Below are 15677 nucleotides of genomic sequence, written 5' to 3'. Positions count from 1 at the left end.
ATATTAATCCGACTCCACACTTCATTCATAACGCTATGTTTTACATCAATGAAGTCTCGTAAAAAAATAATAATACTATATACCTGTAAAAAAAAAACGTGTGAAAAAGAAGTTTTTAATAATTCACACTTATATTTAAAAATAATTTTACATTTTTAAAAGTTTTATGTTTTATTTAACTATTTATTCAGATAATTATTTATTATGTGTTTATAGTAAGTAAGTAAGTAAGTAAGTAATTTTTCCTCGGTTCAATGACGATGAATATATTGACTAATTTCCATCGGTTTCTGCTCGTTTTTAAAACCAAGGAATATAGCGTTTTTCGAGAAATGAATACAAAAAAGATATTTGTATATTTGAGAGTATGGGCACGCGCGCGGACTGGTATTTTGAATTAAGTAAAAAGGGGGGGGGGGTTATATATCTGTATAGTCGTAAACCCGTAAACCGAACATGAGTACACTGGTATAGAGAAATATATGTTAGAATGACAACTTATTGAATGACACTTGTAAAAAGTCTCGAATTCAAAACAAACACGACTTTTTTTTTTATTAAATTAGCAGGGATTGATACATATACGGCGTTTCAAGTTCAGTTGCGGATCCATAATCTGTGGTTTGTGTAGTTTGCGGATTAAGAAGGGACACCACCACCGCTTGTTGTGCTGTAGCCGTAGTTTGCAGATTAAGAAGGGACACCACCACCGCATGTTGTGCTGGTGCCGTAGTTTGCGGATTAAGAAGGGACACCACCACCGCATGTTGTGCTGGTGCCAACATTTTTACGTTTTAATATGAGGCTTTTGTATTGGATTTTGAGTTCATTAGAAGAATGAAAAGTTCGGGAAATTTTCCCGATTTTTTTTTATTATTAATTTTTCTACCGTAATTGGGAACTTCGTTCCCATACTAAAATACGAGCAAATTTTGTATGTTACTCACTTATTTCTATGAAAACGGGAGGTGTTGTTCATGTATATAGGAGCCCATCGACAAAAATAACATAACAAGGGAACACGAGTAGAAATATCATAAAAACATACTAATAAGCACAATTTTCCATGGAACCAAAAGGATACGGCCTTGAAGGAATTTGTATATGCTCGTTTTGAATAAATAAACTTTTCGTCAAAGATTATTAGATAAAAAAATATTCAAGAACCGCCCCCAGTCAGCGTATTTTTTTTTTAATTCAGAGGCAGATTTAGAGTGGAAAAAGGGGGGGGGGTGGTATGGAGATACATGTACTTATTAGGTTAATGCATAGAGTGTTAAATAGTCCAATGTTTGACGTTGGTGAATTTCTTTACCAATCATCTAGATCAAAGACCCACATCTGAAAGTAGTTATAGGGATTTTTAACATCACATCAGCTGAATATCCGGACGAAAGTAGTAGAACGAGTAAGGCAGCAACCATTTGATTTTCTTGGGGGGGGGGGGGGGGGGGGGCTATGGGGTTTTTTTTCTGTGCAAACTTTTTTTTTCGCCTTCGGCGAAGAACATTCTATTTTTTAAGCGACAAACCGAAAACAATTTTTTCTTTCAATTTTAGCATTACATATAGTGGCAGCTGAGGGTGAAACAAACAAATTTTTTTTCTCATGGTCCAAAACAAATTATTTTTTTCACCAAAACCTGGAAACAAACTTTTTTTTCCAAAAAAACCATAGCCCCCCCAGAAAATCAAATTGTTGCTGCCTAATGGAAGATTCGTATTGTTACAGTCAAAGAGAACCGGACTTAGTTAGAGGCGGATCCAGCTATTTAAAAAAGGGGATCCAACCGTATGTCCAATTCAAATGAATTGATCGTCAAAAAAGGGTTCAAAACCCCCACCCCCCGACATGAAGCTTATGGTCTAAGATGCATTAACGAAGGGATTCAGCAGGTCGATATACATACAGTGGAATGTAGAAAGGCTGAACATTACATTAGATTAAACACAGTCAACGAAACACAACTAAGAGTATGCACAGGCGGATTGAGGGGTCGGTCCTGGTATTTTTTACCTGTTGCAGTCCAAACGTTGCCTGGGCCCCCTTTTCAAAATTGCCTTTTTAGCTGTGTGATATAAAATATTTTATTATAACTCAACATTGAATTATCATACGGCCTTCAACAATGAACAAAAAAATAGCAATGCCCCTATCTATAAGAATATTCACGGTTATACTGAAAACTATACATTTCAAAGCCAACATGAACAAAACGTGTTTTGTTGGAACACCCTTTTGTAGATCCGCCAATAATTAACAGTTTTAACTTGATTCAAGATTGGTATATGACGAAGAAACGAAGGAATAACGAACAGCCACGTTCTTTAAGGGGGGAGACAGCTACAAGAAGATGTGCTTGGGGGAATTAATGTCTCCTTTTAAATAATATTTTTTTGTGCTAAATAATTCGTAAAAGAAACTTGAGTATATACCATGGAAACAAAGGAATTAGGTAAGTGGGGTAAATGTCCCAAGCACCTTTGTACTTGGTACCCAATATATATTTTTACGTCTGTTTTGTATTTTATTCTAGAAAAAAAAAATCACACTAAATTGAAGATTTAAAAAATAAACACACCGTCGCATCTATAATCCTGTTATTATCCTCAGAAAGTTAATTGTCTAACGGAGATGACCGTTTTCTGAAACATAAACTATTGGATTTTAATGGCTTGAATCGGACGCCTAGTTAACATAGATTGTCAGGGTGATAGATAGCCTCGGCTGGACAATACAGACAGGAATTGTCCATTATTTTAATCAAACTGACCAAACAACTCGTTAAGTATCGTTTTTCTATATTTTCTCCGACTTTCAGACGACCATTGAGAAAGTTAGATGGAATTGGCGCCAAATCCGATCGTCTGTAAATTTATGCACGCGCCAACTGCCATGGGATATCAAAGATCAAATAATATAGAAAATTTGTCAATACTTGATAAAATATCTGAATGCCACCTAGAATAACAGTTATGATATAAAATTTGATAACTTTTACGAAATGTTTGAGCATATGAAATGTAAAACAAAACAAGGCGACAAAATTGACAGAAAATTTGATGGTATCAACTTTAGTCTGGTTTATACATAATTAATTGTCTAGCTTTTATTGATAGGAAAAATTACACATTTTTAATATGATTTATCAGATCGAAGTCAAAGGGACGCAACTCTACGTTGTTGTCGTGTACTGTTAAACAGCTCAGCTCTGAGCATAAAGTCGCTACACTTCGATTAAATTGTAAATATGCTATTGACTAGTTCTAAATACGACCACAGTACTAATATTCTGCATCAGATGTAGATTTCGATAACTAATGTCTCATCAGTGATGCTCGACACCAACATATTTGAAAATCAAATACCTAAAAAGGTATTTGGAAAACGGTTTCAAGTTTAAAGAGATCATCCGAACGGACACAGAATCAGATCTATACAGATACTTCATATATTCCTTAATTCAAAAGGATGGAAGATTTTGAAACAGCCTATACAACAACACAACATCCGTATTTGCATGCCGAAATACTGGTTCCTGGACTGTTTATACCCCCCCCCCCCCCCCCCCGCAGACATCTCGTGTTTTCATGCCATGAAGTAGTACTGGCTCCTGGACTTGTGATAACACCGGGACCAACAATATACTAGCAAACATCTATCAAAAGAGGGACCAAAGATACCAAAGGGACAGTCAAACTCGTAAATCTAAAACAAACTGACAACGCCATGGCTAAAAATGAAAAAGACAAACAGAAAAACAATAGTACACATGACACAACATAGAAAACTAAAAAATAAACAACACGAACCCCACCAAAAACTAGGGGTGATCTCAGGTGCTCCGGAAGGGTAAGCAGATCCTGCTCCACATGCGGCACCCGTCGTGTTGCTATGGCTTTTCTAATAATTACACAAATTTAATACAGAAAAAACGAAAACGATTGAAATCAAGAAAAACGAAAACATAATGTATTGCAGAAAAATGAGGGGCTTTTTGTTTTTTTGGAAAAGAGGGGGTGGCACTTTTGTTTTGGCTTTTCCCTGAGTAAACCTATGATGGTGTGAAATTTTAATAACACTCCTGTCATTTGGAATTTAAAACTAATAAAATATCTTTTCATATTCTTATTTATTTGGAATCGGATAAAAATCCAATCATTAAATATTTAAAAGTTTATAGATGGTAATGCATTGATTGTAGATTTAGGAAGATAGCTAAACGAGTGTCTGTCGCCTGCATCTAACGCGATTAACGCGAGATAACACGATATTGGCATTGCTTGATGACATCTCCTCAATTCAAATTACTCAAAAACAATTTTATTTGTAGCAGATTTTCTATATGGCGCCATTTATATTGTACAATAGGTTATTGAAATGGTTTCTGTCATAATCGCTTGAAATCAACGTGGTTGAAACTAAGACAATATACATGTATCGGTCTAGTTCATTAATATTTTATAATATAGAATACCAAATATCGGTTTATTAATACCATGGAAGTAATATTACTTCCATGTTAATACTAAGTTAAGTTAAAATACAATTGTATACAAGAGCTCTGATTGTAAAAAAAAACACACAAAAAAACATCTTGCCCAACTTTTGTCTTTTTTTCTTATACCTATATAACGTTATGTATGTGATGTCATAGAAAATACTTTTAAAATATTATAACCTGTAAAAGACACTAATGATACGATATTCAGCAAATATTCAGTATAACGAATTAAATAACACATAGCTGAGGGTGATAGAGCAGATTGGTACCCCGAGAAAACATTGTCAACCGCGGCGAAGCAATTAATGCTTTTTCGAGGGATACCATTCTGCTCTATCACCCTCTCACCTATGCGTTATCTATATAATGGGACACAATTTCTTTTTGATTAATGGCTCCTAGGGATTCGCATAGGCGGATCCAGCGGGTCCGCCCCCCCCCCCCCCACTTTCGTTGGAAAAATTTGATTGATTATATAGGGAATCACTGATGCATGACTGGAGCGGCATTTTAGTGATTTGGCGTTTTTAATTCGACAAGTGATGTTGCGTTTGTAATTTGACAAGTGATGTGGCGTTTGTAATTCAACCAGTGATGTGGCGCTAGCAATTTGACCAGTGAAGTTGTGTTTGTAATTCGACCAGTGATGTGGCGCTAGAAATTTGACGAAGGATGTGGCATAAGAAACACGACCAGTGATGTGGCGTTAGAGATGTGACCATTGGTGTGGCGTTAAAAAAATTGACATGTAATTTGGCGTTAGAAATTTAACCAGTCCGATGGTGTGATAAGCTTTACCAATTATGTGGCGATACAAATCTGACCAGTGATGAGCATTAGAAATTTAATCCAATGACCCGAACCATTTACAGGCTTCTGACTTGGGACAGGCACATACATTAATAATGTGGTGGTGGTAAACATGTAAGCGGTAGTTAGTCAAGTCAAGAACCAATCAGTATACTAACGATCAATCTAAGTCGCTATTTTTTTGGGTGAAATACTCTAGGATATGATACAATAAAATTGAGAATGAAAAAGGGGAATTTGTCAAAGAGACAACAACCCGACCATAGAACAGACTGTTACCAACAGGTCTTCAATGCAGCGAGAATTCCCGCATCCGGAGGCGTCCTTCAGCTGGCCCCTAAACAAACATATATACTAGTTCAGTGATAGTGAACGCCATACTAAGGCAGCAACCATTTGATTTTCGGGGGGGGGGGGGGATATGGTTTGTTTTTCGCCGCAGGGGGAAAATAAATTTGTCCAGAAAAAAAAAACATAAACCCCCCCCCCCCCCCGAAAATCAAATCAAATGGTTGCTGCCTAAGATACAAGACAAAGTGGGGAAGAATTAATCATACTGAAAAGTTGGGGAGAAAATCCAGTCGACACAGTCAGTTAACTAGGATACATCATAAAAAGCAATTAACATACATGATATACTATACATGCTATAAAAAGTAGGTATGATTGCCAATGAGACAACTCTCCACAAGAGATCAAATAACACCGAAACTAACAACTATAGGTACCCGTACGGCCTTCAACAATGATCAAAGCCAATACCGCATAGTCAGCTGCAAAAGGGATCGAAATGATAAATGAATTCAACAAAAGTATACAGGTATAATGGATATAGTTTTCCCAAAATAGAATGAATGCAGTCAAATATAATTTGAAAATCGACTTTGTCATGTTAGTCTCATTTCATAAATTTTACATATTCATATTAATAATACATATTCATATAAATTTTACATATTTATATTGATAATACATATTCATATAAATTTTACATATTTATATTAATAATACATATGAGTTCTTCATATTTTAACAGTTTAAATGTTTCTTGAAACCGTGAAAAGTTTATGATTTTGACGATGTAAATGTTTCTAAGTTACTTTTATGTTTGCAAAGTCTTCACAATTTAAAGACTTTCAATGTTTGATTCGAAATTGTTTTTGACCACAGAATGTTGCAAATAATGTGTCCTTAATAACACGTTAACCAGTGAATATTGTAAATATCATGATGAATATCATGAATATAGCACCATTGAAATATGAGTACTCAGAACTGAAGAGTCTCAGTCACAACACGATTACTAATACCACAGCACAACTCAATCCAACTACGTCATGTACGTGAATTATAATTAATCCTAGTTCATAGCTATCACACTTAATGTTAGAAATAATCATGGAACATAACTATCACACTTAAAGTTGGAAATAATCTTGGTTCATAGCTATCACACTTAATGTTAGAAATAATCTTGGTTCAAAGCTATCACACTTAATGTTAGAAATAATCATGGTAATTAGCTATCAAACTTAATGTTAGAAATAATCCTGCTTCATAGCTATCACACTTAATGTTAGAAATTATTCTGATACATAGCTATCACACTCAACGTTAGAAATAAGCCTAGTTAATAGCTATCACACTTAAACATGGTTTTTTTCTCTCAATATGACTAATGTGTATGCACCGTAATCGTGATAATGTAAATTTGTCTATTGAGAATGTTTTCCAACGATTTTTTCCGAAACATCTTTAAAAATATTTTGTAAACAAATTCCAATTTCCATCAACAATCTGAATTGTTCGGCGGTATACTTGGCTTGTTTCTTCTGAGGTCCGATAGTCTGAGGTCTGATAGTGTTATCCTGTGTGCGGCCTATGTTACATATCGTAGGTACTTTATTGGTCAATTTAAATTTCACATTTCCATGTGTATTTTGATTTTTACTCGTTTTTTTAGTCTTGCTAGCATTGAGCGGGATTTTAGTTGTATCAACACATTTTTGTTTGCTCACGTTTTTGTCAGAATGAACAGAGGTCAAGGTCACAATCCTGCGATCGGTACTTGGTTGACTACTACACTCTTTTATGTCTACGGCACTTTTAGTCGGTTGTATGTTGACTGATTTGATGACGTCTATGGCGGTTTTAGTCGGTTGTATGTCGACTATTTTGTTGACACCACACTCATATTTCTTCGACGTTCTTGGCACGGAACGATCATTGGTGTGCGTCTGATCGGCATTCAATCTCGATGCACAAGAACTACTTCCGGGTGTATTGTTTATTCCATTCGGGACGTCGGTTGTTTCATCGCTGTCGCTTATTGATATAACCAATGGAAGATTGGTGGTTGTAGCCCCAGAAGGTTGTAGCGATGCAATCACCTTAGGTTTTGACGTCGCAGTGGATACACTGGGTCCCGAGGTTGGATTTTTATTCAACATCTTTTTGGTTTGTTTACAGACAACAGCTCGGTTCTTCGTTTTCGGTTTCGTTTTTGCCGCACATGATGCGCTATTGTGTGCGTAACTATCCGGTTTTGATGAGCGAGACGGTGACGAATTACAACTTGAAGAAGATTCTGTAAAACTAGATCTAGACATGGATCTGCTTCTGGATCGAGAATAACTTCGGGAATATGTTGAACAATCATCGGAATACACAGAATATCGATGCATAGTGTAGTAAGGATCGGTATATGGATAATCTCGAAGTGGTAAATAGTCATAGTCATAGTCAGAGGTAGACGAATATGAAGTAAACGAACGAGATGAAATACTATCCGAAGATGAAAATCTTCTTTTCGATGATCGTGCATATCGGAATCTTGAACCAGACCGTCGGCGTCGGCTACGAGATCTTGAATTAGAACGTCGGCGTCGACTCTGAGATCTTGAATTAGAACGTCGGCGTCGACTTCGAGATCTTGAATTAGAACGTCGGCGTCGACTTCGAGATCTTGAATTAGAACGTCGGCGTCGACTTCGATACCTTGAATTAGAACGTCGGCGTCGACTTCGAGATCTTGAATTAGAACGTCGGCGTCGACTACGAGATCTTAAATTTGAACGTCGGCGTCGACTTCGAGATCTTGAATGCAAGCACTGGCTATCACTAGAACTACTGCTAACAGTATCTATTGAAGACGATCGGCGACGTCTGAAGTTTTCTTTTGATCCTGAACGTCGGTGTATATATCGTTCCATTGAATGTGATCGACGATTTCGATATCGTTCCCTGGAATATGATCGACGTTTTCGATATGATTCCCTGGAATATGATCGACAACTTCGATATCGTTCCCTGGAATATGATTCACAATAACGGTCCCTTGCATATGATCTGCGATATCGTTCTTTAGAATATGATCTGCGATGCCGTTCAGTAGAATATGATTGACTAGATCCATAGCTGTTCCTTGAATATGATCGTTCTCTATCTCTGGAATAAGAGTTTTTAGAACGATTTCTTATCGATGAAGACGATGATTCCGAGAAAGACGATTTAAAACTGCTAGATGAATGTGAACTATTCGAATGTGAGCCTCGATATGAGCTAATGGAACGACTCCGTTTTCTCTTACCATGAATGTTTCGTACGGATAAGCATTTCTTATTTTTGTCCAATGCACTACACGTTGTAATCTGTTTCTCTGTGCCTTTGTCACAGGTAGAGGTAGAAGCCGGTTTATCTGTGCCTTTGTCACAGGTAGAATCACTTTGTTTAGCAGGGTTATCGGTACTGTTGTCACTTGTTTTTGATGTCTGTTTCAAATTAAGTTTTATCTCGATTTTTTTCCGTTTTATAATCGTCTTTTTCACCTTAACGTTGTTCGCAGACTTTTTATCAGTTTTCTGTGAATTATCGCCATCTTTGTTACCCAATTCATTTTTCAAGTTGTTGTTTTCGTCCAAAATAATTGTTATCAAGTTTGAATTCGCTGCCGGTTTCTTACTTATGCCAGACGCATAATTAACTGAGACTTTCTTAATGTCGTCCTTTTTCAAGTTCACTTTGTTTTTATTGGTCTTTGTTAAAACGTCGTCCTTTTTCAAGATCACTTTGTTTTTATTGGTCTTTGTTAAAACGTCGTCCCTTTTCAAGTTCACTTTGTTTTTATTGGTCTTTGTTAAAACAATGGTCCTTTTCTTTCCCTTTTTCACTTCTGTTACTTTGGTTTTAGGTTGCACTGCACTGTCTATCGTTTTCTCCATGGTGACACTTTCACTACTTGTAGACGTCCTAGTATTTGATCTGTTCATTGTTGTTTTCTTGTTAGCAAGTTTGTCAGTCAAGGCATCATACATGTCAAAAGTTTGCTCTCTTTTAGAAACCGCTTTTTGCATGTTGAATTTCTTCCTATTATTCGAATCGCCTTCCACACATTTTACACACTCGATGTTGTTATTTTGAGTACACGCTACATTTGTGACATCGGTAGCAGACGTCTGCACGCGACTTTTCCCTTCACACACAGCAGACTGCCTGTCGATACACACGTGAATGGACATTTCTTAAGATAACAGTAGCCGAAGTCTAACAGCGAATTAAAGTGTTGGATAATCCTAATTAATCCTATTGGGAAAGTTGACGTGCATTCTCGTGATATAAATGTTATTTTATGACGTTCGTGATCACCATACTCCACAATATTGTGAGGGACAACAAAGGGGAGTATAAATAACATTCCGTAGTGAACTTTATTTACATACATGTACACACCTGACCATCTGTTACATACATCTGACCATTTAAATGTCCACACTTATATTTCTCAGTATTACTATCGGGTCATTAGAAAGAGACAAAGAGAGAGAGAATAAATAAACAAAGATTTATAAAGGACGCAATCAATAATAATCATATTGTAAACTGACATACATGATGCGTTTCCCGACTTTGGCTGTACTTGTTTGCTTTTGTTTTTCCGTTTTTTTTTTAAGCTTTTCATTTTTTTTATAGGCTTTGGATTTTTAAATATTTTGGCTTCGACCATAACTGAAATGACATTTCAATGTCAAAATGCATAATAAATAAACAAAAAGATTTATAAAGGACTATATGGACACTATTTTCTTCCCATTGCCAATATTTTCATGCTATTGACAGGACGTCTAGTGCCTGTGGCAAAACATTCATGATGCGTTTCCGACTTTGGCTGTACTTGTTTGTTTTGTTTTTTTATAACTGAAATGACAATTCAATATTGTCGTAATGCAGAGTTTAGTACAGAAAAATTGGTACCGTTAATTATAATATCCATGAGACCTTATTTATTTAGAAACTTGGAACTATTTGTACTAAAATCAAATTATGAGATACATAGCGAAAAATCTCGTTCCTGCATACTAAAATTTGATGTATAAACTTTGGATGTCATTTATCTTTAGAATTTACTCGGTACGTTTATAACATTCTAGTCATAAAACTGCAAAGCGAGGTGGATTAAGCATTAGTTTTCAGGTTCAAAATTCAGTTGAAAAAAAAACAGTTTTAAATAAAACGTTTTACCGATTATGTCTGTTTTGTTTACATGGTTTACGCATCGTTGTAAAAAAAAAACACCAGAATTTGATGCGACTCATGAAAGTGAGAGGTTTAGCGCCTAAAAACCAGGTTCAATCCACTATTTCGTCTGAGATTTTGTACATTTGAAAATGCCTGTACCAAGTCAGGAACATGACAGTTGTTGTCCATTCGTTTAATGTGTTTTATCCTTTGAATTTGTTATTTGATTAGGGACTTTCTGTTTTGAATTTTCCTCGGAATTCAGTATTTTTGCGATTTTACTTTTTACATGTGTTAAAAAAAATTGAGAACGACCGCTGTATATATTTTCACGAAAATCGTGAAACATTCATTTTCTCTTATAGTATCACCATCTATGAAGTAAAATACAATGCGCGATTAAGTAATAATTACGATGAAAATTGATCTTAACCTCAAATATTGACTCTATTACTTGGGGAGGGGGCTAGCACCCCACTGGTATGATCTTCTCATATTTTATTCAAAGTTATATCTCGCAGATTTCTTATTATTCACAAAACAGTGTTTCTTCCATGAATTATCTCTGGAAAAAGTGAAATCACAAAAACAATGAACTCCAAGGAAAATTCAAAACAGAAAGTTCTAATTAAATGGCAAAATCAAAAGCTCAAACGTATAAAAAAAGTAAAAACACAAAAATACTGAACTCCGGGGAAAATTCAAAAAGGAAAGTCCAAGATCAAAAGGCAAAATCAAAAGTCCAAACACATTAAACGAATGGTAACAACTGTCAAATTCCTGACTTGGTACAGGCATTTTCGAACGACTTGTAGCTTGAAAAATAGCAAGGTGACTTAAACTTTTTACGAGTCATATTTTCCAAAAAAGGCATGGAAAAATTTATATCCTGGCAAAGTACAAGATAATTTTATCGGGGGAAATATATACACTGCTACTTTTTCATAGGTAATGTACTAAAAATATGTAGCGCTGGAAATTTACTTTTAATTTTTAGTACTATTTCTTTACTTTAAAATTATCGTAATATTTAGGTACTTGTATTGTACAGTACTAAATTTGTACTAAATATTTTGGTACAGAAATAATACCAACAGTGATATTCAATGAAAATCATAACTTTAAGAGATTTGAAATCATGAGGAAAAAATTCAAAATGCTGAAAATGAATCAGTAGTAACCAAAAATATGTAGTACTTAAATTTCAAGTACAAATAAAGTACTGGAAAAAAACCAGTTACCTAAATATCACAATAACTTTAAAGTAACAAAATAGTACTGAATATTAAAAGTAGATTTCCAGTACTACAGATTTTTAGTACAGAAATAGTACCTATGCAAAAGTAGCTATATACAAATGATCAACCTCAACAGGTTTATATAGTTGCTAAATAAACACTGGGAGAATTATATGAGGTGAATATGACCGACATTATCTACCTGTAATAATAATATATACTACAACATATAAAGTTCAAATTTAATTATTGTTAAAAAAATAAAGATTGTTCAGTGGCAGATCAAAGTTGAATTTTTGAAAAAGGGAGGGGGATCCGGGGTATGGACCCTCCTTTTTTGGTGATCAATGTATTTAAATATGGACATATTGTTGTAACACCCACCCTTTTATTCTGGTTTAATTTGGACCCCCTCCTTTTAAAAAAGACTGTTACTTATTTTTCATTTTCACCAACATTTTCAATGTTGAGCAGTAAAACTGTGTTTTTGTATTCTCCGTAAAATGTAACCGTTGTCTCCATATACTTGACAATGCATTTATTTTTCTTTCCCGCCAAATGATTTATTGTCAGGTCTGCCATATTTATGTTTAAACGGAACCTCAAGAGAAACGACTGTCTAGTAAGCTTACAGACAATAATCTGTTGTCGCTATCAATAATATATAAGGACGAGCGCCATTTTGCCTGGGTTAATCCTGTGATCTTGGAATCTCGACCCCCAGCCATGTTTAATGTTAATTATACTTAATTAACGTTATTGACGGACGACAGTTCGCCTCCACTAGGAGTGACTTCACCGTATAGCTGTCTCCCCGTAAGTGCCCTTGGTAATGTTATGATTGGGATTTGTCTATAAAGATTGATTAAAGCGATTAATGATAGTATTGGGGATCCCTAAGGGAGATATCATGACAGGTTTATATACAAGATTGTGGGGGTATTTTTGTCTGTGGATATAGTTAAAATGACAATAACTTCTCTTATAGATGGGACAGTGACCTGACAAAATACAAAATGTACAACATTGAATTGGTTTCCAGAGTTCACGAAATCCTTTTTCTCCTGGTGGTCATTTGAGAAAATCTGCGGGTCCTCACTATTAACTCTATTGAAAAATACTAAAATTGTGTCAGTCCTATGCCAAATTTTAGTGGTAAAATCCCGAGGAGCACCACTTTCCGCGAATTCTGGGTTTCTGTCATCAAAAGTATTGATTACTTGTTGGTTGATTAACGTCCAGTGGCAAATATTCATCAAAAGTATAGTACGTTGTTAAGCAATCTATCTCTACTAAAATCGTAGATATATCGGGTAAAGTGGAGCTGATCAAGCACGCACGTTCAGTTATAATGACTGAGACGGGACTGAATAATGAATGGTAAAAATTGATTAATTGATTGCTTGGACTTGAACGCCACTTTCGGCACTATTGATTCATTTCGTGGCGGTTAGTTTTTACTGGTGGTGAAAGTTGGAGTGCCCGGAAACTACAATCAGAGGCGGATTTAGGGGGGGGGGCGGTCCCCCCCCCCTTTTTGGGAAAAAAATTGGTTGCTTAAATAGGGAATCATTGAAGCGTGACTGAAGCGGGCCCCCACTTATGAAAATTCCTGGATCCGCCACTGACAATTGACTTCCGGTAGGAAATCTGACAATCCTTGAGGAATATGCTGATGAATTTCCAATTACAGGAAGTAAATTCGAACTAATGAGATGTCGGACCAATGGGGGTGTCGGGATAGCGGGACGGCCCCGATTTTAGTCGACGTATTTTTTGATTTTTTTCACATTCAGATATGACTAAAAACCGACTCTCGGTAGTTTTAACGTCTCTCGCTGATAAACTTTAAGTGCCAACCAAACCTCTTATGCCTCTTGATTGGATAAATATGTATTAAAGAGACATTAGCTGGACGTTGGTGAAAACACAAAGTTTAAATAGTACGTCGTTAAGCAACCTATCAGTAAACTGAAATCGTAGATATAGCGAGTAAAGCGGAGCTGATCAAACACGTACGTTCAGTTATAATGACTGAGACGGGACTGAATAATGAATGGTAAAAATTGATTAATTGATTGATTGGACTTGAACGCCACTTTCGGCACTATTGATTCATTTCGTGGCGGTTAGTTTTTACTGGTGGTGAAAGCTGGAGTGCCCGGAAACCACAATCAGAGGCGGATTTAGGGGGGGGGGGCGGTCCCCCCCTTTTTGGGAAAAAAATTGGTTGCTTAAATAGGGAATCATTGAAGCGTGTCTGAAGCGGGCCCCCACTTATGAAAATTCCTGGATCCGCCACTGACAATTGACTTCCGGTAGGAAATCTGACAATCCTTGAGGAATATGCTGATGAATTACCGATTACAGGAAGTAAATTCGAACTAGTAAGATGTCGGACCAATAGGGGTGTCGGGATAGCCGGACGGCCCCGATTTTAGTCGACGTATTTTTTTATTTTTTTCACATTCAGATATGAGGGTTTCCTTCTACTCTTACGCCTCTTGATTGAAAAAATATACAAGCGACATTAGCTGGACGTTGGTGAAAATACAAAGTTTAAATACAGGAGTATAGGAGTCCGGTGAATGATTGGGGATGAAAAACTCTGGACTATATAACTTACAGATACTGTAATATAAAAAAGAAGACGTGATATGATTGCCAATGAGACAACTATCTACAAAAGACCAAAAATGACACAGACATTAACAACTATAGGTCACCATACGGCTTTCAACAATCAGCAAAGCCCATACCGCATAGTCGGCTATAACAGTTTCCGATAAGATAATGTAAAACAATTCAAACGATAAAACTAACGGCCTTATTTGTGTAGAAAAATGAACGAAAAACAAATAAGTAACATATAAACAAACGACAACCACTGAATTTACAGGCTCCTGACTTGGGACAGGCACATACATAAATAATGTGGCGGGGTTAAACATGTTAGCGGGATCCAAATCCTCCCCCTAACCTGGGACAGTGGCATAACAGTACAACATAAGAACAAACTATACACATCAGTTGAAAAAGTCTTAACTCATCAGGTGGACACAAGTTTAGATACGTTTTTTTTATACTCCAGCAAAGGTTTGTTATACTCCGGCATAGGTTTGCCGTATCTAATTTTCAGAAGTTTTCATATAATTATTCTCCACAGCAACATCAAGTTGGTCCCTTAATAGTTGATCCGGAAAAATAATCATTATCCAAAGCAACATCAAGTTGGCCTCCAAATAGTTGATCCCGAAAAAAATAATAATTTTCCACAATCAAAATAATTTTTATAAAGGATTTTTAACATGATATTTTCGTGTATCCTTCGCTTTCCGAAAATGGGACCTTGTGTTTGAACTCCCCTTTCATATATATCAAATGAATAACTCTGGAATACCATGAATGATATAAATGCATGGATTTTGTTTTTGAATTTCCATAATAAAAATTATATAGTGAAACATGTATTAGCCGAAACTTGCATGGTTCGAAAACTTGTCTAAACCAAACATATTCTTCAAGTTCAGTCAAATCGAATTGTATGCATTGTGAACTTAATTAACTCGAACTTCGGCCCAAACCGAAAAAAATGTGTAAGTACTAGTGTT

At 35.9% G+C, this 15677-nt stretch overlaps 1 protein-coding gene across 1 annotated transcript; it reads right to left on the bottom strand.

Annotated features, from left to right (window-relative positions):
* Positions 1-6951: 6951 nt before the first annotated feature.
* LOC134718442 (uncharacterized protein DDB_G0287625-like) lies at positions 6952-10005 on the bottom strand. The gene has a single exon (XM_063580955.1). It carries the CDS (start codon positions 9829-9831, stop codon positions 7030-7032), a length of 2802 nt encoding a protein of 933 aa, XP_063437025.1. The 5' UTR covers positions 9832-10005; the 3' UTR covers positions 6952-7029.
* Between the last annotated feature and the right edge of the window lie 5672 nt (positions 10006-15677).

This window comes from Mytilus trossulus, chromosome 5, assembly GCF_036588685.1.
Source record: "Mytilus trossulus isolate FHL-02 chromosome 5, PNRI_Mtr1.1.1.hap1, whole genome shotgun sequence".
NCBI lineage: Eukaryota > Metazoa > Mollusca > Bivalvia > Mytilida > Mytilidae > Mytilus > Mytilus trossulus.
This window is presented reverse-complemented; position numbering and strand designations above follow the sequence as displayed.

Bases quoted from the DNA above. Each gene is read 5' to 3' on its own strand.
- LOC134718442 (XM_063580955.1), bottom strand. From the start codon at position 9,831: ATGTCCATTCACGTGTGTATCGACAGGCAGTCTGCTGTGTGTGAAGGG.